The sequence below is a fragment of the Plodia interpunctella genome, chromosome 23 (assembly GCF_027563975.2).
Source record: "Plodia interpunctella isolate USDA-ARS_2022_Savannah chromosome 23, ilPloInte3.2, whole genome shotgun sequence".
Taxonomy (NCBI): Eukaryota; Metazoa; Arthropoda; class Insecta; order Lepidoptera; family Pyralidae; genus Plodia; species Plodia interpunctella.
Window position 1 is genome coordinate 728,208 of NC_071316.1, and position 26,359 is coordinate 754,566.

General features: G+C 35.2%; 1 protein-coding gene across 15 annotated transcripts in view; it reads left to right on the plus strand.

Annotated features, from left to right (window-relative positions):
• Positions 1–26,359, plus strand: part of LOC128680199 (muscle calcium channel subunit alpha-1-like) — a 60,865-nt gene that overhangs the window by 24,045 nt on the left and 10,461 nt on the right. For 5 of the 15 annotated variants that reach the window (XM_053763140.1, XM_053763138.1, XM_053763147.2 and 2 more), the window contains exons 2-31: positions 27–202; positions 8,190–8,416; positions 11,495–11,600; positions 13,359–13,498; positions 13,727–13,833; positions 14,169–14,321; positions 14,879–15,075; positions 15,336–15,439; positions 15,514–15,689; positions 15,945–16,039; positions 16,251–16,366; positions 16,537–16,639; positions 16,940–17,091; positions 17,343–17,553; positions 18,078–18,198; positions 18,462–18,547; positions 18,650–18,753; positions 18,858–19,027; positions 19,314–19,464; positions 20,912–21,047; positions 21,321–21,487; positions 21,711–21,798; positions 23,366–23,473; positions 23,967–24,019; positions 24,134–24,271; positions 24,373–24,487; positions 24,696–24,826; positions 24,981–25,206; positions 25,432–25,530; positions 25,989–26,021. In XM_053763140.1, coding sequence (XP_053619115.1) covers positions 8,196–8,416; positions 11,495–11,600; positions 13,359–13,498; positions 13,727–13,833; positions 14,169–14,321; positions 14,879–15,075; positions 15,336–15,439; positions 15,514–15,689; positions 15,945–16,039; positions 16,251–16,366; positions 16,537–16,639; positions 16,940–17,091; positions 17,343–17,553; positions 18,078–18,198; positions 18,462–18,547; positions 18,650–18,753; positions 18,858–19,027; positions 19,314–19,464; positions 20,912–21,047; positions 21,321–21,487; positions 21,711–21,798; positions 23,366–23,473; positions 23,967–24,019; positions 24,134–24,271; positions 24,373–24,487; positions 24,696–24,826; positions 24,981–25,206; positions 25,432–25,530; positions 25,989–26,021 — 3,807 coding nt within the window. In that variant the 5' untranslated portion in view covers positions 27–202; positions 8,190–8,195. Of the gene's footprint in view, positions 1–26; positions 203–8,189; positions 8,417–11,494; positions 11,601–13,358; positions 13,499–13,726; positions 13,834–14,168; positions 14,322–14,878; positions 15,076–15,335; positions 15,440–15,513; positions 15,690–15,944; positions 16,040–16,250; positions 16,367–16,536; positions 16,640–16,939; positions 17,092–17,342; positions 17,554–18,077; positions 18,199–18,461; positions 18,548–18,649; positions 18,754–18,857; positions 19,028–19,313; positions 19,465–20,001; positions 20,129–20,911; positions 21,048–21,320; positions 21,488–21,710; positions 21,799–22,078; positions 22,187–23,365; positions 23,474–23,966; positions 24,020–24,133; positions 24,272–24,372; positions 24,488–24,695; positions 24,827–24,980; positions 25,207–25,431; positions 25,531–25,988; positions 26,022–26,359 lie in introns of all 15 variants that reach the window. The other 10 variants (XR_010370221.1, XM_053763139.1, XM_053763150.2 and 7 more) reach the window with 6 other exon arrangements.

The following is a 26,359-nucleotide window of genomic DNA, read 5'->3' on the forward strand; positions in this document are numbered from 1 at the left end:
TTTAGTTTTTTTTTATTTTGTTGCAGGGGACCAAACCTAATCCAGGAGAAGAGACATCGACGCCCTCGACCTTATTTATTTATTTAGTCCTGACCCCGACCCGAACCCCCTGGTATCCTAGATTGTGACTCAGTTGTACATCGTGTGAAGTGACACGGCGCATGGAAGTAGACGGTGATTGTATCTGGCTGTGGGCTGATCGGTAAGAATCTGTTTACAAGCTATTGTTTACACTACGTTATATATGTACTCTAGTGGCACGACACGGTTTCGCTCGGGTAAAATCATAACAAATTATACACCTAAATCTTCCTGAGGATTCTGACTGTCTATTAAAAATACGCGCATCGAAATCCATTGCGCATGTTTAAAGATATAGTCGCTTCCTGCTGTCTGTCTTTATGTCTTTATGAATACATATCAATCAGACAGTGGATAGCGACTATGTTTTATTCTATGTTAATAGGGTGCAAAATAAACTGCGCTCGCTATCCCGGTCCATTCTCGGATGTTCCGCAGCCAAGATTTTTTCCTTCCTCCAACCTTTTTCTTCCCAGCGACTTTACCCATGATTATTAGTTGTAGGAGGTTGTATTGTTGATGCCTAAGAACATGACCCAAATACGAGACTTTACGACGTTTTACTGTGGACATGAGTGTGCGTTCTTGGCCAATTCGCTGTAAGACTGTCATTGGTCACTTTCTCGGTCTAGCTAATAGAGAGCATACGCCTATAAGTTCACATCTCAAACGCTTCAATGCGCCTTCTGAGATCTTCTTTAAAGGTCCAAGCCTCACAATCATATAGTACAAGGGGCCAGATATAGCAGTGATGCAAACGAGTGCGTAAATTGATGTTAATATTACGACTGCAAAGGACTTTTTCATCGAATTGAATGCACTGCGCGCAATTTCGATCCGAGTTTTTATCTCTAACTCACTGCTCCATTCTTCATTCAGCCATGTTTCCAAGTACTTTTATTTCTGAACCCTTTCTAGATTTTGGCCTGATACTCTTATGTTGCAAATGCAGTCTATTTTCCCAGAGATGACCATAACATTTATATAAGAAACCACGATTATCAAATATCACTCTCATTGATCAATTTTATTTACCTAATAGTATTAGTATTTTTTAGTTCCCATGTCAAGATTTTGTTTTCGATCCGATTTGACTTGATGGCCATATAGGGATATGATTAATAATGCCCGTACACTTCAGTTAGTTGTAATCATAATATAAGACCAACATTTGTTAATTTACGTCTTTGAACAAAATGCTGTGGTGAAGTTTGTTGCACCGCTTCTTCTTTACCTGTGCTTTGGAAGTCGACGGTCGACGTTGATGAGCCACCAGTCAACCTTGACTAACCTACGCGACGTTTAGACAAAATGGCGTAATTTGCGTTTTTCTACACAGGTTAAAGTTAACGTCAAAGTTGACTGGTTTTAAGTAAATTTTTGACGTCAATATGTGGTCGCGAGCTCTGGAGAACAGTAGGCACTCATGGTTAAAAGCAGTACCACGTGTCTGTAGGAACTGATCCGGAAAATTCATAGGTCAACCTTGCACCGCTCGGTCAATAACAGGTCAAGCTCCATTGGGAGTCCAACGCTCGGATTAGTATAATCGATTTTATCCCCGAGATACAAGAAGTGAAGCTACATGATTCCGACCGCTCAGGGACCAATATCTGGGCATTCACTTCAATTATTATCGCTTTCCTTCTCTCTCATTTGAGCGTTTACTGGTTTCTTCTGACGAAATGAAGATTTGCTTCGGAGCCTAGGGTCCGTTTTCCTTTCTGATCTTCGGCATCATTACTAGTCAGACCGTTGGCACTCCTCGACGACATCAAGCCACCGACGTCAAGCCACTTTTTGTCTGCCACTTCTGCCAGGCTCATATTTATCTACACAGTTACATAGACAATACATCATCTCTTAAACCCCCCATACCACTTTGTCTTGTTCTATTACTTGCCCACTACAACTAGATGGCGGTTCGTAAATATCATGTCTGAAGTCTTTCAATTCAATTCAAATTATTTATTTCAGACAGAGTCCATATGATGTTAGTAACAATATTAACTTACACTAGTGTTAGTAAAAACAAACAAAAATATATTGCCACAGCATGAGGCCGCAACCACCGCTGAACGCAAAGGGGTATCCCATCGGTCAACAAATACTTTCAGGATATTGTTGGAGCCGCCACGCAGTCGTGCCATCATGGAGGCACACTGTTTTCTGATAATGGCTGAGAAACCATCAATGTGTACATTCAGGACAATCCCAACATTACCCTGAAAGCATTATAATACTGGACACGCAAGTCACTGTATGTCCGACGTCTCTAGACGATCTGCATATATAACATTCGCTCGATGAGAATGAATGCATGCCTCCATCCATCCATGAATATGGAAATATTCATATTTTACTTGTGAAAATTTGTTTGTAAGTAGTAATTCTTTTACGTCTACACGTAGCAATGAAGGGTGGAGTGGAGAGTGACACAGGCTAGGTTTACGCGGCAAACAGCATTTTTTTTAATAATAATCAATTTGTACAAACAATAGCTTGTTTTCTCATTAGAAAGGCTAGTTATTAGATGAAATACTTCGCAATACTTTGTCGGAACATGAAAGCACAACAAGAGCGAATTTTGTTTACGCGCTCGAAGCAATCAAATTCTTCGGGTATACACTTTGAAGTTTCTATTCCGCGCGTTTGATCCTAAAGCTTGCTAGTTTCAACTAATGATTGTTTTATAACGTGATAACTAGTTACTTCCTTTGGTTTAATTCTTGTTTATTTCTTTTATAATTCGATATTTTGGATGGACGATATATCCACCTTTGCGCTCGTTTTACAGTATATCATGCTACAATTTATGTATTTTATGTCGGGTACAATATAGAGTTAATCTATATATATCGATGTATATATATAAAAGCGAAAAACACTAAGTCACGTATCACGAAATCTCGAAAACTACTGTCTCGTTCTGAAACTTGTTCTGTCTCTTTTCCTGCGTTGTCCCGTGTCGTTTCCCGCAACGAAAAATTTCATGGGTCTCACTTCGAAAATAACGAAATTTCATACAAACTGACAACCCCTATTTCACCCCCTTAGGGATGGCAATTTCGAAATATCATTTCTTAGTGGACGTCTCCTAGTCACAATCTACCTTCTGCCAAATTTCATTTTCATGGGCTCAGTAGTTTTCGAGATTTCGTGATGAGTGAGTGTTTTTCACTTTTATATATATATATATATAGATAAAAACTTATTTTTTCAATATATATATATCCTTATATTCTTATAACCCCTTTGTGAATGATGCAATAAAGAGTTTATCTGTCTATTATTTTCAATCGTTTCCCGCCAATCTGGTAAAACGGTTAACACGTCAGTAGCCGGCGCCGGCAGCTCAGTGCCGAGTGCGGACATGTCTAATTGTCTATAGTCTCAATGGAATTTTACAATCGAAATAAGAGTAGGTTTGCGGGACACGATGACTATTTGTTACTCTTGCACTAAAACTACTGGGCATATTCATTATAATTATGAGAAACCAGGAGCAACGTTTTCTTTTCCACTTAACGCAGTCTTCGGCGTCCTTAGTTCACATGCTGAATACATGCATTCGGGTTTACTAATATACCCAATCAAACAACAAGAAGAAAAATAATAACCCGTCTAAACATGTTGATTTACAAATTGGTTTACAGAAGCTGTGTCATTTCTGGCATGCACGGTTTTCGATTGGTTCGCTAAAAGCACGTCTAGACTATACTTCGTTTATTAATTATCCGAAAAGACAACTAAATGTAATCACATTTATCGCTGGATACGGTAGGGCTAGGTCTTTACTAGCAGCGTAATAAGAATCGGCCGTTTACGTTGCTTTCCAATTGAAAAACAAGGTATGAGTAGATTGATATATAAAATTATTACAACGTGAATTTTACTTTGTTTAATAAATATTTCAATTCTTTATTCAATTTAACGATGATATACATCATGTATTGACGTTAAAATATATTTAAAACTAAGTCTACGACGGCTTTCAAAGCCTAGGAAGAAATAGAAGCGGCGCAACAAACTTCACCGTAGCCTTTTCTCCAAAGACATCAAATAACAATTGTCGGTCTCATATAAATGAGTCTGAAACGGTTCTCCGACAATTGCTTCATCTACGAACTATTCGCCGACTGTCGGCGAATCGTTCGGGAATATGAAGGGTTCTGTCGTTACATTCTGTCGACGAAACGTTCGTAGACGAAGCAATTTCATACAAGCAACATTAACCTCCGCCGTCAACTAAACCGCAGCTACAAGCACTTTACAAATTAAACAGTTAGCTTTAAACTAACTAATAAATCAAACGCGACGGCTTACTACACGCCTAAATACCACATAACACATAATCGTTTAGTAGAGCAATGCTGGGTACAGGAAATCTGCAAATAACAGTACCCAACATTGTAATGAGGTAGGCAGATTTTTCGAATAAGTGCGCAGTTTCACTGCTTATTTGCGATACGTTGCGTCGACGATGACCGTTGCCGCTCCATTGTGTTGTACCATATAATGTACAATCGGAAAAATATAATTACCTTTTATTATAAGACTGACCGGGGTTCGATACCGAGCCCTTTGGTGTAGCAGACCGAATAGTAAACCTGTTAGTATTGAAGTAGATACACGTATATAGAGGATGTACATACTACCATGAAACTCTAAAGTACGTCATTACGTCAATGTTCTCTTTTTTTACACGATATGGAAAAAGAGACACTATGTGGGCGCTAGTGCTACGTGTCTGTACAGCCTTCTGGCGATGTAACAGAGTCGCTACTGTCTAATAAATTTGACAAGGAAATGATAACTATACCATAATGTAAGTTTTCGCTTTTGTTATCAGTCTGTACACGGCTTTATTAAACACATGTTTACTCCATGTTCCGAGACATTTCCGAGTGAACTAGTAAACCGCGTGTAAGATATTTAAAATACCATTATTCTTATGTTAAAGTTGTGTTATGACTGAAAAAGCGGTCAAGTGTGAGTCGCACTCGCGCGCTAGATGTTCCGTAACATTAGCTTCTTTTTGTTTATCTCCATTGTGAGCCCTTATATCTCACAAATTTCCTGAGTTTTAGGGAAGTACCCTACAGGTTTTCATTCTCTTGTTAAATTGCAAAAAAAAATACTTAAATATCAACTTACGCATTCCTGAGAAAATGGGCATTGACCGACGAACAGACATACAGGCGGACAATGTGATCCTATGGTTTTTTTAATCAATTGAAGATCTTCGAATTTACCACAATACAGCATTGACATAAACTTTAAATAGTTTTAAAAAGACGCCGATTTCAACCTCCTGATTAAAATGACCTGTTAAATGTATTTTTAGTCCATTATTGAGACCTGATATTCTTATTTTTAGTCGTGTCCTTTGACCTTTGGAAGGTTATAGTGACGTCAGGACGATAGACGAAGGGGATAATTAAACAAATATCATGATCGATACGTTTTACATGATTGGTACTGAAATGACAGGGCTGTCACTAATGCCTATAGTATTAATGGCCGAAAAGTGAAACATTAAGAACCTTATTTACCATTTCGTTGGCAGGTAAATGAATATGAAAAACATATTTGCTGCTATGTCCAAATCCTTTTTTAATTTTATTTAATAAGCATGGGTATGTAATTCGATTTGAAATTGTCTAAAATCATTTTTTTATATAGTAAATCTTACTGGAATTTCTTTGATTTTGCGTTTGATGTCATTGTTATTCCTTATTATTGTTGTAATCGCAGGACAAAGATGGATTTTTATTTTAAATTATGTACATCATCATCATAACGGGGTGCCATCTTCAAATTGAAGTTTGGAGGTCAGCATACAGAAACCCTCGCGGCTTTGGACCGCTCCGATCCTTTATGTCATCAAACCACTTTCGTCGAGGGCGGCCAGGACGTCTTTTGCCAGGGATTTTGCCTTCAAGAATCAGTCTTAGAAATTCAAACTGGGGTCCCCTTTGTATGTGGCCAAAGAAACCAACTTTCCTCCTCCGTATAGTGGTCATCGAATGATGTACCAATTTATTTTATTTTAGGGATTTCAAATGTTGTTTAAGTTTTATATTATTTTCTAGCTTCGTCCCGGGGCTTCGGAATTTCGAGATAAAAGCTACCCTATATGTTATTCCAGGTTATATAATATTAGTAGGCTATGGTTTTTTCCTATCTGTATACAATAAAATCTGGTGGCTAAAGGACATTTTTGTAAAAAAAAACTTGTTCTAAAAGTAGATAACTATTAGACATGTATTAGACTATAATTAAAATCAAATCAATAACTCATTGTATTCTATTCATATTACGATCGTGAAACTTACTCATTTAATGGTTTGTAACGTTGCGTCTCCACAAGACGTTTGACGGACAGACAGACAAGTTCAAAGAGTCGTCGATTGCATTATTGCACATAACAAATGTACGTAGAGTTGAGTCCCACATCCCGTACGACAGCGGAGTCAGCGCGCAAGTATTTGGGATATTCTGGTAGTAAATAGCTGCTGTACAAGTCATATGATGTAGCGGGTAATTAGGATTATATTTGAATTTTAGAGTTGTGGTTTTTATGACTCAAATACTCGATATGAAGTGTTAAGTGTCACTACACCTAAAACTACTGTCAAGTCCTTGTGTAGCTTTGGTTTCAATTAATAAAAATTGATTCTATGTGATAAACATGCTTTGAAAAATCCATACGAATATTCATACTTCTATACTAATACCACAGATTATATAATTACCTACTATAAACGCAAAATTATGTCTGTCTATCTGTCACGTTTTCATGGCTCAAATGCAGGTCCCATTATGAAGAAATTTGGAATAGATACAGACAGTTAATAACCGGAGGAGATCTAACATAGGCAACCTCGATTGGCTGATACATTATATTCTTATTCTTTCCTGGCAATATAAACATTTTCACCAAAAACGAATGATTATCAAAACCCGCTATCAGCTCGTATCTTGAACCATCAACACATTCAAGGAATTCCTAATGATTTGAGCGGAAACAATAATATCATATCCGCTGGCGTTCCGTTGCGTGACCTCACTCTGTTGGCACAATCCGCGTTTCGCTGAATCCTCACTGAATCAGAGCTTTGTTGTTGTTTATGAAAAATTACTTGGTGAAGTGGATCGCCTCCGTTGCGTCGGTAATTTACAGGGAACGTGACATGATTTTATTTTATTCATAATCTACATTATTTTTGTCCGGTTTTGGCAAAAATTTGTCCCAAATTCAAAAAGACTTGATGTCGTCAGAGAGGATATACGCCAATGGTCTGACAACTAAAGGTGCCTATTATTATTGGTTTTGAATAAATGAGATTGATGAAAAAAAAAACTAAAGGTGCCGAAATGGGAAAAGTAGAAAAGCGGACCCTGGGCTTTGACGCTCTACAGCTGATAGGCAACCGGAAAAACGCTGAAATGAGCTTCAGCGACAATTTACTACAAGTTTACATTAATTAAAATCCGATAAGATGAAAGCGTTTAGGCTAATTTTCTTCGCCCCGTTTAGAATATATCTTCTAATCTCTACTCCATAAAATTTTACTGATTGAATAGTTACGTTTCGTATCAGTAAAATATTATTTTGTTCAATTTATATATTCCAACAAAAACAGTCACCATCACTACACATCTTATTGCGTGAACTGCTCAGAAACAACACAAGTTCATGAGATTGTATGATATGTATAGAAACAATGTAATGAATAGGAATAAAGCCAGATGATGGACGATCGCTCGATGATGTTGCAACGCAATGTCTGTGCCGATAAATGTATAATGATTTGGTCTTGACGTTGAAGATATTTTTGGAAAAAATATAAGTAGCATCGATCACTGCTTTTTTTTTCGGTACATCCCAGCTCTGATTTTTCTTAGTCTTAGCTGTTTAGAGCTGTGTATCTCTTAGTCGCTTCTTACGGCATCCACAGGAATATATCAAAGTCAATTTTAGGGCGCTACCACAAACTTCCTTTCAGAATTTATTACTTATGTCTTAGTGAGGTATATATTAATGACACTGCCAGGTTTAAAATGTAGTTAGATAACTAATCTATATTAACGATCTTTCGCAGGACAAAATGAATGCGACAGAGAGCACAGAAGCGGCGGAGCCCCCCGCAGAGCCGGCCCCGGGCCCGGGCCCCGCGCCCGACGGGCCCCTGATCCCCGTGCCCGCCGCCCCGCGCAAGCCCCCGCGCCGGGGCCCCAAGGTCCTGCAGGAGAGGCCCAAGCGAGCGCTGTTCTGTCTAACGCTGAAGAACCCGCTGAGGAAGCTGTGTATCGATATTGTGGAATGGAAGTATCCTTTTTAACATTTACCCATGTATGCGGTTTTAAGTTTCATGAAAATAAGTGGTGTGTCGATTCTGTGAATATGTCAACAAAACATCGCGTGCCAGTAGTTCACTCGCTGTTAGGCTATATATAGACCGCTCTTTCTTTCTTGTCGAGTTTGTATTGCTAACACTGGGGTCAGCAAGAATAATTCAATTTACTCAAGTCACCTAAGGCATCTGAAAATGAGTCTTTACCACTGGACCACCACCGCTGTTAGGTACGCCTAATCTACAAGGAATTCCTAAATAACCTGTAATTAAGATCAGAATAATTGATAAGATTCTATATTTCTGCTAAGTCCCAGATTAAGTGGCTTTATCAACACATGCAGACCTAAAATTTTGCCCCAACACGCTTTATGTTATTTATATCAGATCGTGGCGAGCAAAATTTTAACAATATCGTAGGTGCTGAACAGCAATACAGTAAATCAAACGCTAGGTACTCTAATTCCTGATCTAAACATGTCCAAATCCAATCAAAAACAGCGACATCTGAACCCCAAACAAATAAACCGGACAGCATCCGTCACTCACGTGGAGGCCTGGCTTGGAGCCAATGTTTTTTGCAGTGAACCGGTTAAAATATAAAGGGGAAATGCCAAAGATCGTTCAACTTTGGGAAAGCGATGAAAAAGTCATGATGTTCACTCAGAAAGACCTCAGTGGGGAAGATGTTGTTTACGTTTCTAAGCAGAACATGTAAAAATAGACCTAAATATTTAATCTTTGATAGTAACTTTTATCTTGATCGAGAACAGAAAAGTCAGAAAAGAAAATCTTAAAAGCCATAAAATATGTAGAAAAAAAACAAAAACTATAGTGACATTACAATTGTTTCGTGTTTGCAATGTAAATGAGAAAAGAAATTGTGTTATATAGTTCAAAGATAAATTTACAATATACCTGTTAGTGAAAATATAGCGATGCATTTCCACAACACACATGATAGCGAATCTTTCCCTTATATCAATTGAAAAACACATTTCCCCATTCACCAGACTGATAAGAATTCCATAAACAGATTGTCAATGATACTCACGAGACACAGACAAACATACGGGGCTATGAAACAGATCTTTACATAAACATTCAATATTCAGCGAGGAAGCCCCCGACTGTATGTCGAAACAAATATTTGATTTGTAAACACCGGCTGGAACATTGTTTTGTTTATATTGAGAACAAAGGGAATCCGAATTTTTTCATTTACGAATTTAAATAGAAAAAATGGAACACTTAAAACACTGGCTGGTTTAATTTTTATTTTTAGTGTTGTTGAATTTCATGTTGAAAATTAATTTGAAATTTAAAAACAATACTTTTCGAAACTAAATTCTTTCACTAATTCTTAGACCCAAAGATCCGTATGAGATAGATTTACAAAGTAGTAGTATAAAATTGAGTTCTAAAATGTAATGTAAAATTATAAAAACTTGTATGAACATAATGTTACCAGAAAAAGGTAATCCGTCAAAAATTATTACCCACTTAGAAGAACACGAAAAATCAACATGAAACACAACAAAAGATTACCAAGAAACCAGAATAACGTTGGCAGACAGCTATCCGTGTTGTAATTACTAAATAATATACCGCCAAACATTTATGTACATAAAAAGTTAGTAACAGTTAAAAATAAATTACGATGATCGATATATTATGTTTTAAAATCAAACTGAATTTTCTCATCATAGTGTGTTTCTGGATCGGTGCCAACCGGACGCCACAGGGTATAAAACTGTAGAGCTTACCGCAGGGAAGTGTACTAGGACCGTTGGAATTTAAAGGTTTATTATGGTATAGTAAACTTGACCACTATTGCCCTAAGCCCGTTTATATCGTATTATTATATAATAAAAGATATTCAGTGCGTCATTTTGGAAGTTTATAGTCGATATTATCATGTTTCATATTACATTATCTAAGCTGCCTAAATTAACAACTATAATAAAAGACTAAAATCAATGTTAGCTTTAATTTGTTTAGCCTTTTTTTTTCTTGTAGACTGTAACTATTGTAGTAATAACTTGTAGGTGTATATTAACGAGACTTAGCACGAACTTTTTTTATTTTAGGCTAAGCCCCTATAATATAAATAAATAGGTATGTGTAAGCGCATAAGTTTTAAAAACAATATTTCGGTTTTACTCATATTTTGGTTGATAGATTTCTTATTTTACTTATTTTTGTTTTAAAATTAAATTTATCGCAGTTTACGCGGGGCCGGTTGTGTGATGTTTATATTTATCAACCGGTAATCCATGTTTTCATCTTTTATCGTGGATTCCTCTCCGAACATGCTACATGACATTTTTACGATGGCCGCTAATTTGCGATCACCGAGCCAAGGGTTCACGTCAATGTTATATAAGAGTAAATATATATTATATTAACACACATTATCACGTTTGTTTCAGCATACAAACATATTATATCTCAACTTCTTATATTTTTGCGTTCTGTGCCGAAATAAACCAAAAGGAACCCCAAATTTATGTAAATCATTCTAAGTACCAATAAAATTTTCGATTTAAGTACATTTTTTATTCCCCGGGAAACTTTAACCCAAGAATATTTATATCCAGACTGTCTGGACGAGACGATTTCTAGAAATAATGTCTGCAACGTCTCATTTCAGTCTGGATGTCGATCTTTATTGCGTCTGACGAAGAATAATAAATTTTAACCACTCTTTTAATATTAAGGTGCAATATTCTGACTAATAAAATAAAAATAAATCATTTTCGAAGCTGGTTTCGATTCACTAGTTTATAATATTGATTTTCAAAGTTTCTCCAATTTTTTTAAGGTTTTAAAGCAAATTCACAATAGAAAAAAACCGATCGATCAATGCGTATTTAAGAAATTGTTCTATCATTAAATATTAGTTCGAAACCACATTCGACCTCAGTCCTTTCATCAAGAATAATCTTGCATTCGGATATAAAAAAATATTTACATAAAAACCAAATTGATTCGATTATATACATATATGTCAAGCGAAATAAATAAATATAGTTTCCTAAACAAACGACCAGACCATTTGAATGGATGATCCTGACGACTATCTTCGCGAACTGCATAGCGCTGGCCGTCTACACTCCCTACCCAGCCAGCGACTCCAACTACACCAATTCTGTGCTGGTAAGTGGTTTTTCACACACAGTCTCTCTCTTCTCCACATATTCCTGTTTATATTCGGCGCCGCGAAACCCGGGGTCAACGTAAAAGTAACCTTATTGGGCTGTGATTTTACAACTGACCACCTGTCTAACGTCAACCCTCGGAAGTCAGGAGAAATAACTGGAACATTATTACTGCCTGAGCAGCATGGACGCTAATAAAACCAATGAAGCTAGAAAGTAATTGTTTTCATTTAGGTACAAAAAATACTAACATGTTTGTACCTGTTTCACCACTATCTAATAAAATATCATTTAGTATTCTAACAGATAAACTGTTAGATAAATATATGTAAAATTATGCACCAGTAAGCCCAATTAAAAACGCCTGAAACACTATTTTTATCGCTACATATTTGATATGTTACATATATTGATCAGATACTTTATCAGCAAGCAGTGAAACAGGTCCATATAGAAATATCTATTCCCATAATAGACCATAATTGTCTCATCGAATAAGATGATCTAATAAAGTTACTGACAAAGTACCTAACTGACAAAGTTATGTAATATTTTAGAAAGCTGCCCACGTCTCCGCAACTTGGAGCTTTACTAAATGCAGAGTGACAAAAAGCTCTTTGCCTGCACCGTTAGCACCTGCGGACATTTAGTGTGAGCTTTTGACAAATTGTCTGAGCTCATTTATTTTGAAATGGTTCCGTGACTAATTTTAATAGATCTTTATATAGAAAAAATCATTAAAAAAAAATTATTTAGATATATCTCGGAAAGTTGCTAAGTGATAAGTTTATTATCACTTTGTAATTATTTCCGAAAAGATACAAGTTCAAATCTATAACACACGACGTACATATGTAGAAAAGCATTGGGAAGAAGTCATCGATATAGAGAAATCTATAAATACACTACCGTAGTCATGTAAAATGACTAGGCAACATGAGAAAATCTTAGATAAAAAACATCCCTAGATCCATATGTTGAATTTGGTGGATATAAATGGAAAAATGGGAAAAATTACGATGAAAATTACAGTGAAGCAAATGTATTTAGGGAAAATAATAATTCGGTCATCCGATTATCCGATTAAATAGATTTAACGCGATAACTAGCACTCAACTAGGCTTAATTGATGTCGATTTAACTGTAACATCAAATTAGAGTGCAGTCATCACCTATACTATTATTATAGAGGTAAGCGCTTGTGAGTTTGTATGTTTGAGGCGGGTAATCTCCGAAACTACCGAACAGATTTCAAAAATTCTTTCACCATTAGAAAAGTACATTACCCGAAATTGCTATAGGCTATATTTTATCTCAAAATTCCCACGGGAGCGAAGCCCCGGACAACATCTAGTACTTCTTTAAATATCATTATTTTCGTTGTTTATATATTGTTCTTACTCAATAACAATCTTAGGGATACTTGCCAAACGAAATTTTTTCCGAAAAGAAATGTTTTCCTGGAGAACCTGTCCCTGTATCTCGACGATGTGTTATTGAAAGTTCATTTTTGTAGGTACTTAGTATTTTTTAGCTCAAAATCTCAGAATCTCTTTGGAGCTATGGTTTAGGATTTTCTGATAAAGGTGACATTTGTAAGAGTATTATGAGATTCTTGCTGTGACAGATATGTATCCTTTGACAAATAAACATGTGAAGATATTATGATATCGATTGATCCAATGATATAACTACTGATAAATAAAACTATTACGTGACAAAAGACGATAAGTTGTTATCTATTTCGCTGTTATAGGAGAAAATCGAGTACGTGTTCTTGGTGATCTTCACCGGCGAATGCGTGATGAAGATCTTCGCTTACGGGTTCATCATGCACGCCGGCTCGTATCTCAGAAACGGCTGGAACCTGCTCGACTTCACCATCGTAGTTATTGGGTGATTCATTATTATTGTAGAACTTACCAAAAGGATCATCATCTTTCTATTTGGCTTACTGACGGGTCGTTTCCGTCTTGGTCGTTCCATGCACGCGACCAGTTTAACTTTAAAAGTCCCCCTGTACCAAGTGTATTGGCATGTTCGTAGCGGCTTCTTTAATTGTGCCACCTTCTACCAAACTCTCTGCGTACTTTAGATATTCTATAATTGTAATTTTCCTTTCAGCATGGTCAGCACAGTATTGTCGAGCATCTTCAAAGACGCGTTCGATGTGAAAGCTTTGAGAGCGTTCAGGGTGCTGCGACCACTCAGGCTTGTGTCAGGAGTGCCTAGTAAGTCTACGTTTATTATGATACAGAAAGTATTTTTTGGAAAATTGTGGATAGTTGTACCCTATGTGCTATTTAAAGTATGTTGACTAATGTCGAGTCTATTAAAATGGCAGAACATTCAACCAAACATACAGGGAACAATTAAAATAATCTTTAGTGTGGCATCGACACGACAAGCTACTACTAATTTGGTTCATTAAATGAAGCACCCGGTTTTTTAAATACATTTTCTAAAAACAATTTCAGATGTGTCTTTTCAACAAATGGAGACAGAATGATTTTCAATCCAAGGTTCCCAATGAGCCAGTCATGAGCAATCTTTTGTCTCTTTCCAGGCTTACAGATCGTGTTGAACTCCATCTTGAAGGCGATGGTGCCGCTCCTGCACATCGCGCTACTCGTCATCTTCGTCATCATCATCTACGCCATCATCGGCTTGGAGCTCTTCTCTGGGAAAATGCATAAGACTTGTTACAATAGGTTTACTGGTAATTTATCGCTTTAATAGTCATTCTTTGAAACTTCACTCTTTCACAATGTTTTTGTAAATCTTTAATCCTTGACAGAGTTTAGACTACCAGCATTTGTTAGTCCAATTCACCAACTCAGTTAATTTCTACTGAGTTATTAACAAACAAAATTATGATATATTATTTATTCAGTAGTTAGTCGGTCAGGTTTTTTTGCGACGAAGCAAGTTTTTTTTGTCTATACGAAATCTGACCGAGATATACAATAGTTAGAGTGGGTTTACTTTGGCGTTAACTTTAACCTGCGTAGAACAAACGCAAATCACGCCTTTTTATCTAATCGGTGGCGGCGCGCAGATTAAAGTTAACGAAGTGGACTGGTGCAATTGAGGCTCGGTTAGGGTTAGTTAAAATTTACCAAATACTTACCTACCTACATACATATATAGATTTCAATTAAAAAACGCTGATGGACAACGTGTAATTTAAAAATATACATTTATTCACATGTTTAATTTCAAACTTGATTTTTTGGCTTACAGCATTATTATTAAAACACTTTGATGAAATTTTAGACGAAATGATGGACACTCCACACCCTTGCGACACAGACAACGGGTTCAACTGCTCTTCCCTCGGCGACGAGATGGAGTGCCGCGAAGGCTGGATCGGCCCGAACTTCGGGATTACCAACTTCGACAACTTCGGCCTGTCCATGCTCACTGTCTTCCAGTGCATCACGCTCGAGGGCTGGACGGACGTTATGTATCATGTAACTATTTTTCTAATGTCATATAGGTAGTATATAATTTCTGGAAATTTTAACATTCTTAAATTTTATTGTTTTGGTTTTGTTAGGTAGTTCTGTCATATATAAAAGGTAAATTAGACTATTCAATACTTAATAAACATTTATAAATAACATTAAATGGCAATAATTTTCACATTTATTCTTCACTTGTCATCTTATGTTTTGTTATCTTATGTTTTCTTAACAATTTGTTTATATAGATTATGATTATGTGTTTTCAGATACAAGATGCTATGGGGAATAGTTGGGAATGGATTTATTTTGTCTCAATGGTTATCTTGGGAGCTTTTTTTGTAATGAACCTTATTCTCGGTGTACTGTCTGGGTAAGTTACTTCAGTGATACCATCTTCAATTACAAAAATTATACCTACTATCTACTAATTATATTCTTTTTCAGAGAATTCTCCAAAGAAAGAGAGAAGGCAAAAAATCGAGGTGACTTCCAAAAGTTGCGAGAGAAGCAACAGCTCGAAGAAGATCTGAAAGGTTACCTCGACTGGATCACTCAGGCTGAATATTTAGAGCCTTTAGCTGATCAGCATGACGTTGTGGACCAGAGGGATTATGGAATGGGTGGGTTTCTGATTGTTATAATTTGTACAGATGTGATTACAAAAAATGACAAAAAGCCTAATAAATAACTACATATTTTTCGACATATTTTTATTAATATCCATGCTACACTTATAACAAAAAATGATTTGGGTAGAAATACTTAAATTAATGAATTAGAAATAGCAATAAGTATTAATAGAGAAGGGGAATGAAATATAAGAAGGGATACTGATATAATACTAATTCTATATCTTACGTAATAATATGTTTCAGGTACAACTACAAATGAACATGATTCAACAGATCACTTAGGTATAGATAATATTGAGCAACAAAAGAGCAAAGTGTGGAAAACAGATTTTGATAAAGTAAGTAACAACAGAATGAAGCATACTAAAATATAGGAAAATCAAAACATAAAATCTACAATATATGATCAAATTTAACTGTTTTACTTAAATACTTTTAACAGGTAATGTGTTTCGAGTCTTAAAAATAAAATTAAAGTTATAAATTTACTACAATAATACATTTCATGCCTGTCTACACATATAATATAATATGTATTTATATTTTCAGGTAAATCGTAGAATGAAGAGAGCTTGCAGAAGAGCAGTAAAATCACAAACATTTTATTGGTTAATTATTGTTCTAGTATTTTTAAATACAGTTGTATTAGCTAGCGAGCATTACCAGTGAGTATTTCATTTTTTTTTTTATTAAATAAACATAGCATATCCATCTCTTTTCATGAACCTATCCCTGGTCTTTTCCATTCAAATCTTGACGAATTCTCAATAATTTCTTAATAGCAAATTATTATATCTTCTTGTAGTTTATTAATTAAATAATATATTTCTTTCAGTCAACCGGAGTGGATGGATTTATTTCAAGAATATGGAAACGCGTTTTTTGTAGCGTTATTTACGTTAGAAATGTTAGTCAAAATGTACAGTTTAGGTTTACAAGTAAGTCAAATTCTATCAATTATACTTTTCATTATCTCCAAAATTTTACATCTATCATGAACTGTTTTTTCTTTCTTTATTAACTAATTTATTAATTAAATATTTAGTATGAAATTAGACAATTTAACGATTTAACATAACAGGCATTATTTAACGTCAAATTTTAAATAAAGTTCAAACTACCAGATAAAATAGTATATAGCTATCATTTTTGATTGAGAATGAATTCCAAACGTAGCTCGTTTATCAGTATTGTCCCTACTACGCCTGGAGTGCTTACATATTTGTTATATGTTTTAGGGTTATTTTGTGTCTCTGTTCAACCGCTTCGACTGCTTCGTGGTGATCGGCTCCATCAGCGAGATGGTGCTCACCAAGACCGGCGTCATGCCTCCGCTCGGCATCTCCGTGCTGCGCTGCGTCAGGCTGCTTAGAGTCTTTAAAGTTACCAAGTAAGTATTTCTTATCTCCGAGGACAGATTGACAGAGAGTATCAGGCATGTGATAAGGAGGAACGATGGATATGCTGTAAGAGCAAAGACGGATTGCTAGCCATGTGGTGAACAACCGATTCCGAAGATATTGAATGGGAAAAGCTAGGAGGAGAGATTTTAAAGGACTTTTTCGTTTCGGAAATCGAATATTTCTCATATATGAATAGTCTCAGCTAGATTCATTCATTCATTCAATATATTCCCACTAGGTATTGGCGATCGCTATCCAACCTGGTGGCTTCACTGCTCAACTCGATCCAGTCCATCGCGTCCCTGCTGCTGCTTCTGTTCCTCTTCATCATGATCTTCGCGCTCCTCGGCATGCAGGTCTTCGGGGGCAAGTTCAACTACGACCCAGTGGAAGAGAAGGACAGACACAACTTCGATTGTTTTTGGCAGGCGCTGTTGACTGTGTTTCAGGTAAACATAAAATTCACCGTATTGAAGACTCTGTTGTCGCGTTTATAAGTGAAAAAGTAAATACGTTAAACATAACATTCACAAACATCGAACATGTTTATTTAGTCTGTTGCTTCCTTTCATTTCTATTTACCCGAAAAAATATTATTGTCTCTCTACAACACCTCTTGTATGGCTGGTAGATAATACCTCAGTATTTACGAGTAAAGCCTCCTTTTCTTGTAGTATAAAAATGAGCACATATTATAATCGTCTTTCTTGTGATCATTTCAATAAATTACTATAAAAGACTTACTTTATCAATCTATTAAGATCTATTTAATTGGCGTGTATTACCATAATTGTTTTTGCTTATTTAATACTTTTTCCAAAAAAAACGATATCAATATTTCAAACACTCAAAACCGTGAAATAAAAACAATAAGCAGGTTGTAACCCAAGCTACAAAATGTATTGGTAGGTACCTGTAGGCTTAATTATCAGTCTGAGATGTAACAAATATTATTATTATGAATACTTTTCAGATACTAACAGGTGAAGATTGGAACGCCGTAATGTACGAAGGCATCAAGGCCTACGGCGGGGTCGGCTCATTCGGGATCCTCGCCTGCATATACTTCATTATTCTGTTCATTTGCGGCAACTGTATCCTTTAATTTTGATGCTTATACAACATTTTCACCTTAATTTACGAAATATATTGGTCTAATTTAGTTCAGATTTTTTTCCCTTTCCGTTTTATTTCTAATAATTGTAGAACAAGGTTATAATTAATGGAAAGGTACATTGCAATTTACCTATTATTTCCATTTATATTCATTGTCTTGATCTATATGAGCTATAATATTATTTCAAAAATCAATTAAATACGTAGTAAAATATACATTTCCTTAGCACTTCACGTACAGATATCCTTCTAAACGTGTTCTTGGCTATCGCCGTAGATAATCTGGCCGACGCAGAATCACTGACCAATATTGAAAAAGAAGAAGGGGTGAGTCCAAAAATTTGACAAAACAATTTGTTAATTTTGTATAATGACAGTTGTGTACCTAGTTGTTTTGTTGCTATTGTTATAGTAATGGTTCGTTTTCAGGCCGGCGAAGAAAAAGAAGGTGGAAGTGTTGTAGCGACAGAAGGGGGCCACGCTGACACCGATGATGAATATATTCACGACGATGATGCATATACCACCGATAAGTAAGAAGATTGTAAAATGCAAACAATAAAACACTGAAATAACTGTTGTAGGTGAATAGTAACGTTATACAGAACCCCATTAATCTATTTATTACTGTGCACAGCTCTGAACGAGAATATGAAGAAACAGGGTCGGAAGGTGAACAACAAGAAGAAATAGATGGAGAAGAGGTGGAGTTGGAAGGTATTGAAGAGGAGAACAGGGAAAGAATAGAAGAAGAACAGGAAAGAGAAGACCATGAGATGATGGAGAGTCATCAGAGAAATCATATAGGTAACTTTTATATCCAAGATTTATTTTAAACCTACTGAAATCAAATTTACGCATCAGTTTTGTAAGACCTCAAACACTGATTATTGAAATTATAGTAAATGAAATAAATAAAATGTTATTTTTCTAAAATTTCTATTGATGTTATTATAATTTAGTATTATTTTGTGTCATTACTTCTATTCATTTTATTGTAAAGCTGAAGTTTTAACGGAAAACGCAATGGATTATGGTAAGCATCTTCAACGAAAGCCAAATATTGTAACTGAATCTAACCAACTACAAATAGTCAACACAGACATGGACGAGGAACCGCGTCTGAAACGCAAACCGACGACCTCATCCGCCCGTCCACGGAGACTATCCGAAGTCGACATTCACGACACTAAGAAACCCATCCCAGATGCTACCTCGTTCTTCATATTTTCCAAAACCAACAGGTTAGGGACAGTAAAACAGGCAGACGTTTTTGAGCTTACACTGAATTGTCTAGATGTTATTTTATCTTCTTTTATTTCAAATCTGTCTTCGATAGCTTAGAGCCTAGCATTTAGTTTATCTATATTTTTTTAATTATTATTACTGCAATCGATGACAGATCTTTTATCCCTTTTCTGCCTTTCGTCTCAGTATCTTTATTACTTTCGATATTTTATTTATAACTTTCAATATCTTCAATATTATTTATTATATTTACACAGATTATAGCTAATCTCACTTATTTTCTGTACGCATTTATTTACATTTAATAAGCATTACACATTAGAAGCATTATATAGGATATTTGAATTTTAAAAAATAGGTAGGAAGATGCTATTACTTATTACTATTAGGATTTGAGTTGAGGATTTCGGCATGATTTCTTATAGAAATAATGAATTGTAGTTAACAGTTAAGTTAAACAGATAAGCTATCTTCAACCAAATGTGAAGTTACTATTGATCAAAAACTACCGAAGTATGTTTCTATCTCACAAGATGCCGATGAAGAGGAAGGAACACTGGTAACGGCCAGGCCACGGCGTGTTTCAGAACTGAACATGCCAAACCAAACGCCACCGATACCCAACGCTAGTAGTTTCTTCGTATTCTCACCCACAAACAGGTGATTAGTGAATGCTGTCACCTCTGTGGTACCAGTGTCTCATTGTACCAGTTGGCGTTGTACCTCATCTATTGGCCTACCTACCATGTTCACTATCATTGTTAACAATGTGTCCAAAATTATTGTCGTCATCTATATGACCATTTTGTCCTATGTCATGTGCACGTGTGTTGTGCCCTGTGGACCCAAAATTTAAACAATGAGCATACTGGGTACCTTAAATTGTGTTCTTGTGTAGGTTAGGTTAGTCGAAACCCTAGTTTTCAAGCATGGTGACCTGAAATCCTTAGGAAATGTGAATTAGCAGTGATTACCATCATTTTACGATATATTTTTGTATATAGGTAGAGCATGGCAGCATGGATCGGTGTGGCTTTATTTTAGCATGCCTGTGCTTTCTTTTATATTTATCGAATTATCTGCTATGTGTTCTTCTGTTTTGAGCAATATATATTTATTTTTAAGATATGTGTGCCGTATATTATATTTTGATATAAATAAATGTCTTATGATTTGATTGCATTTGATGTCTAATTGTAATAAATGTCCAAAAATTCACTTTACTTCTGGTAAGTCAAAAGCGATTTTAGGAAAATTATATTCGTAGAAATAAATAGGTAATTAAAAAAGGTAATTATTAAAAGAATTCTCTACTTAAAACAGGGCTTTTTTTTGAAAATTTATTATTGTAATTTCTACAGCGCTTTACCAGAGAGGTAATTTTAATTCTGTTATTTCTTAATCCTTAACCAGTCGGTTTTTAATTGTCATATTCCTGAACAGATTCCGGGTGTTGTGCTACAAGCTATCGGCGTCGTCTCCATTCGGGAATATCATCCTGGTGTGCATCATGCTCTCATCCGCCATGTTGGCTGCTGAAGATCCTCTAGATGCTGCTCAGAAAGGATTCAGAAATTGGGTAATTCATTGCTCGAATTCTTGATGCTTCGCTATCAATGCAATTTTTAATTGTAATTAAAAGTACTTTTCCCAGTGACTACATTAAAATAATTTAGCATAGTTATATTTATTTTGGAAAACTATATTTAATTTACAATTCGTATAAGCATTTTAAATAATCAATAAGAAACTTGGACAGGCTGTTAAAATTATCTCATTGACATTTAATTTCGAAATAATTGTTAACAATTTTATGATGTCGAAAACCTTGCGACGGCTTCATCTTTTGCAGTTGCTAAGTCAATTCGACGTGTTCTTCACGGGCATCTTCACGCTGGAGCTGTTCTTGAAGCTGATCACGTACGGGCTGGTCCTGCACGAGGGCGCCTTCCTGCGCTCCGCCTTCAACGTGCTCGACATGCTCGTCGTCTGCGTCTCGCTCATCTCCATGAGTTTTAAGTACGTACTCGGTCTTCATCTCTTGCTTGTAATGCGGGCTATGATTTCCCGGAAGCCGAGGTCTATTTAAAAAGTATACTTTAACATTTTGGAAATTCTATAGTGATTTTTAGACCGGCCTGATGTAAAACCTTCTTGAGAATGTTATTGTTACCTATCAGCATTTGAGCGAAATCATTTTTGAACGTAGAGTTCCCTTTATCACAATGAAAAATCTTTTCAGGTCTGGTAGTATATCTGTGGTGAAAATATTGCGAGTGTTCAGGGTACTGAGGCCCCTAAGGGCCATCAATAGGGCCAAGGGCCTTAAGGTTAGTATTATATATATATACTTTAAAATTAGTAAACTACTTATATACATGTAATTGATAAGTTAATCTACTTGTATTATTAATATTTAAATATTAAGTACAATATATATCCAAATTTATAGCCTATGACTAAAACGTATTAAGAACTTTATATTATTTATAATAACCGAAATTTAGTTTTCAATAGGGGTATTCATAGTCATATTTTATTATTATTACAGTCAATATCATTATCTGTCCATTCCAAGTACATTTTTGACCACTGTTTTCATGATTATAGCACGTTGTTCAATGCGTAATCGTTGCAATCAAAACGATCGGCAACATTTTGTTGGTAACGTCATTACTACAGTTCATGTTTGCTGTTATGGGAGTCCAAATGTTCAAGGTAGGGGGCTTAACGAACTTTGAAATGTAGCACTTCGTAAGGTTGCGTTACCACTGACGCGGAGAGGAGCTTAGCGGTGCACGAATTGACCAATCACCGTACATAAAATCCCCGCTTGAAATCAATAGCTAAACAATACGAGGAAGTGCACATCAAATTTGTTTGTTTTGATTGATCCGGTCGGCTTGACTAGCTCGGAATCTTCCAATGTAGGCTAAACAAGGAGGGATGATAACAGGGTATTGTGGTGCAGATTAAAGGCCACGGGGTAGTGGGAAGTACAGGGTAATGTGTTAGTTGTGGTTGAACAGGCAGGCGAATGGTGCCGCTTCATTCCACCTTGCTTCAGTGATAACACTGACCTTGCTTCACTGCTGTTCTTCGCTCCTCTCCGTTTCAGTTGAAACGCGGCCTAAAACTTCCCAAAGTACAGATACACGTGTGGAAACACTGAGTGAACACTTACTTACTATACTATCACTTTTCTCAACTTTCGATTACACCTTTGGGTATCCGATTCTTGACTTTCTAATCTTGATTCTATTTCTCTTGTTCGACCGATTCTCACAGCTTTATCTTCATTTTTTATCTACGATATTCTGTGACTATGATTAAACACGAATCTTCAAATTTTTCCATAGCTTTCTTTAAAATAAACGTCAAATAAAGGCGTTATTAGTGTATCTGTTAGATAAAGTAAAAGTGTTGTACTGTAAAATGTGTTTAGCAAAAAACAACTAAATTCATTTGGATGTTTAGTCGTTAACTGGCTTGACGTAACGTGTCGTGTATTAGAAAAAATAATTTAGAGTCCTTAGTTTCCCATAATCGTAAATTCACAAAACGTGGAGCTGTTAGCAGAAAATACCAGCATGAAAACTATGAGGCTAGACCCAAAGGTGTAGTGTACATATGCAAGTGTATACAGATCCTAAGTATCTTAAAATTAACCAACCCCCTACCTTGGCGTTTACTTAAATTACTCGTAGGTCTAACAGGTTATTAGCCCCGTAATGTAACTAATAAGATAGAATACCCTATTTACGTCCTATGTAAATGTCCCATGTAATTAAAATGGTTTGCTTGTCCCCTATTTTATGTCCCGCTGGCGTGCTGGTGTGTTCAATTATGGAATACCCTTCCCTGGTAACGTATGCCCGACTAACTTCCATAATGCAGTATGTGGTTAAATGTGTGATAGTAGCCATTAAGACAATAGGAAATATAATGCTAGTTACGTATTTATTACAATTTATGTTCGCTGTGGTCGGTGTACAGTTGTTTAAGGTGAGCTTTCGATGGATTTGATTGGTTTATTAGAATGAGACCTTTTAAAATCCAAACACTATTTTATTATATCATAAACAAGAAGTATCCGTTTCTTTTAACACAAGGCACTTTTCAATCGTGGACATTGCATCAATATGTTATTAATGTGTAAATATTTAAAATTAAAAGGTCTCAAATAGCATGACTGTTAAGTTTTAGTGATATGTTTTCGCTGTTAATTTTTCGTTTCATTAATTCATTGCAGACACTTAATCGCATGTGAAGTACTACAGGACCTTATTAAATAAGTTACTTTTCTAAAATATTTTTATTCATTATTATGCTTAGTTTTCATAAAAATAATGTCTACATCTTTACATAAATCTTATACCCATGTAGTTCCAAACAGTTGCATTAACGTCACATTTTGATGGTGTGATATATAGTTGTTGCATGTTCATGAATGTATTCACACGTTTTCCTAAAAATACTATTGGACACTTTGTTTCAGGGTAAATTTTTTAGGTGTAATGACATTTCTAAAATGACAGAGGAAGAATGTCAGTAAGTATATTTAACTGTTGATTACTTGGTCATAACTTATATTAAAACATTTCCCTTAAAATTGAAATCTGGACCTCTTAAGGGAATATAATAAAATTGTGTTTTTATTTTTAGGGGAACTTATTTAGTATTTGAAAATCGTAATTACGTAGTTAGAGACAGGGAATGGAAAAGAAATGATTTCCATTTTGATAATGTTATGAAAGGAATGCTAACTCTTTTTACGGTTTCTACATTTGAAGGATGGCCTGGGTTAGTATATCTTGATGATTTATTATCTATTTGTAAATACTATTTATGACTGGAGTGAGATGTTATGTAAGTAATTATAATTATTTCATTATATATTTCAGATTATTGTATGTTTCTATTGATTCTAATGCAGAGGATCGTGGCCCTATTACTAACTTCCGTCCAATCGTTGCAGCCTACTATATCATTTATATTATTATTATTGCCTTCTTTATGGTAAGAAAAACTGATATTAAAATTTTGTGTAATTGTATTTTGATGTATTTGTTATTTAAAAGCACACGTTTGAGCAAATAAGGAACTAAGTATTATCATCATACAAAAATAATTAGTGTTTCATAAGCAACATCTCCAATTTTAATTATTTCTATTAAACATGACTTGAAACGAAAATGACGAATGTGAAATATATTTTATTTTTTAGGTAAATATATTCGTCGGTTTCGTCATAGTGACATTCCAAAATGAGGGAGAACAGGAGTACAAGAACTGTGAGTTAGATAAGAACCAGAGAAACTGTATAGAATTTGCATTGAAAGCAAAACCTATCAGAAGGTAACTTGCTTAACGTTCCAAAAATTACTATAATTTAGTTGAATATTCCTTCATCGCGACTACTGCGACCATTGGATTAAATTAAATGATAAAATAGAAAAACATGTCAATACAAATTGTAACAATTAGTTTCTTCCATGTTAACCGTTTTCAGATATATTCCAAAGCACCGAATCCAATACAAAGTATGGTGGTTCGTGACGTCTCAGCCCTTCGAGTATGCAATATTCATGCTGATTATGATCAACACCATCACCCTAGCGATGAAGTACCACAACCAGCCTGCGGAGTACAGCAAGGCTCTGGACATGCTCAATATGATATTTACAGCCGTTTTTGCGTTAGAGTTCATATTCAAACTGGCTGCCTTTAGGTTTAAGGTAAGAATCAGCGTTTGTTTTACTGATTGCTTGTTGTTTTCTAACCCTAAAGTATTTAATATCATTGTATCAGATATTTTTATTCTTTAACTAACTTTTATATCAAACTTCTTCGACATTTTGTGTTAAACACCAAATAAAACCTTTCCTTTTTTATTATTTTATAATTAAGATGTTATTGTCTTTAGGTGTGTAATATGTAATATATATAAATATATTTTTTAGAATTATTTTGGAGATGCGTGGAACACGTTTGATTTCATCATCGTATTGGGAAGTATAATAGACATCGTAGTCTCACAAGTAAACGAATTGAAAAATCAGGTAACCCACACTACGCACCTGTACATATGTTTAGAGAATCACTCTCACTTAATTAGTCTATTTTTGAAGTTATCATTGAATGAAATCTTTACATTGACTTTATAATTATTTACGTAACTGTTTACTTAATAAATATAGAGTAATGAGATTAACTACATAAAGTAAATAAAAATATGTAGCTTTGGTAACATAAGTCTAATCACAAATAAGAGTTAAAAGCATATGTTTAATTTTAAAAAAGCATGAACTTTGTACAAAATTAGTTCAAAAATACCGAAAAAATAGTATATATTTTTTATACATACAAAAATTTGGAAAAAATATACTTCAGTGATAATTTCAAAAGCGACGCAATAGTTACTGTCCCGAGCATGGACAATATTGATGTTGTAATAACGGCAAATGCTAATGCTCTCACTTTTTAAGATGCAATTTGAAGAAGAAAATGTTGATTTCAGGGCAGTGGATTGCCAAGAGCGCATGTTGTTAAGGTAAGATTAATATCAAATATAAAATTGTTGGTATCTAGCAGTAAGTATGTAGACTTACTGTCACTACTGTCTTATATTTATTTAGTCTAAATATAATACACATAGTTTAACTCCAACAATTTCATATTGATAGACACAAGCTTCCACGCAACAGTTAAACTAGAAAGAACACATTACATACAAAATCTAGATAATTAGATAAGATACATAGGTATAACATTGCTACACACGTCAACCTTACAATAGTTTTATGACCAATAAGTACAGAAAATACGACTACTTAGATTTGTCTGCTTTTGATGTTGTCATAATAGCGCGTAAGAAATGTCTATGCTTTT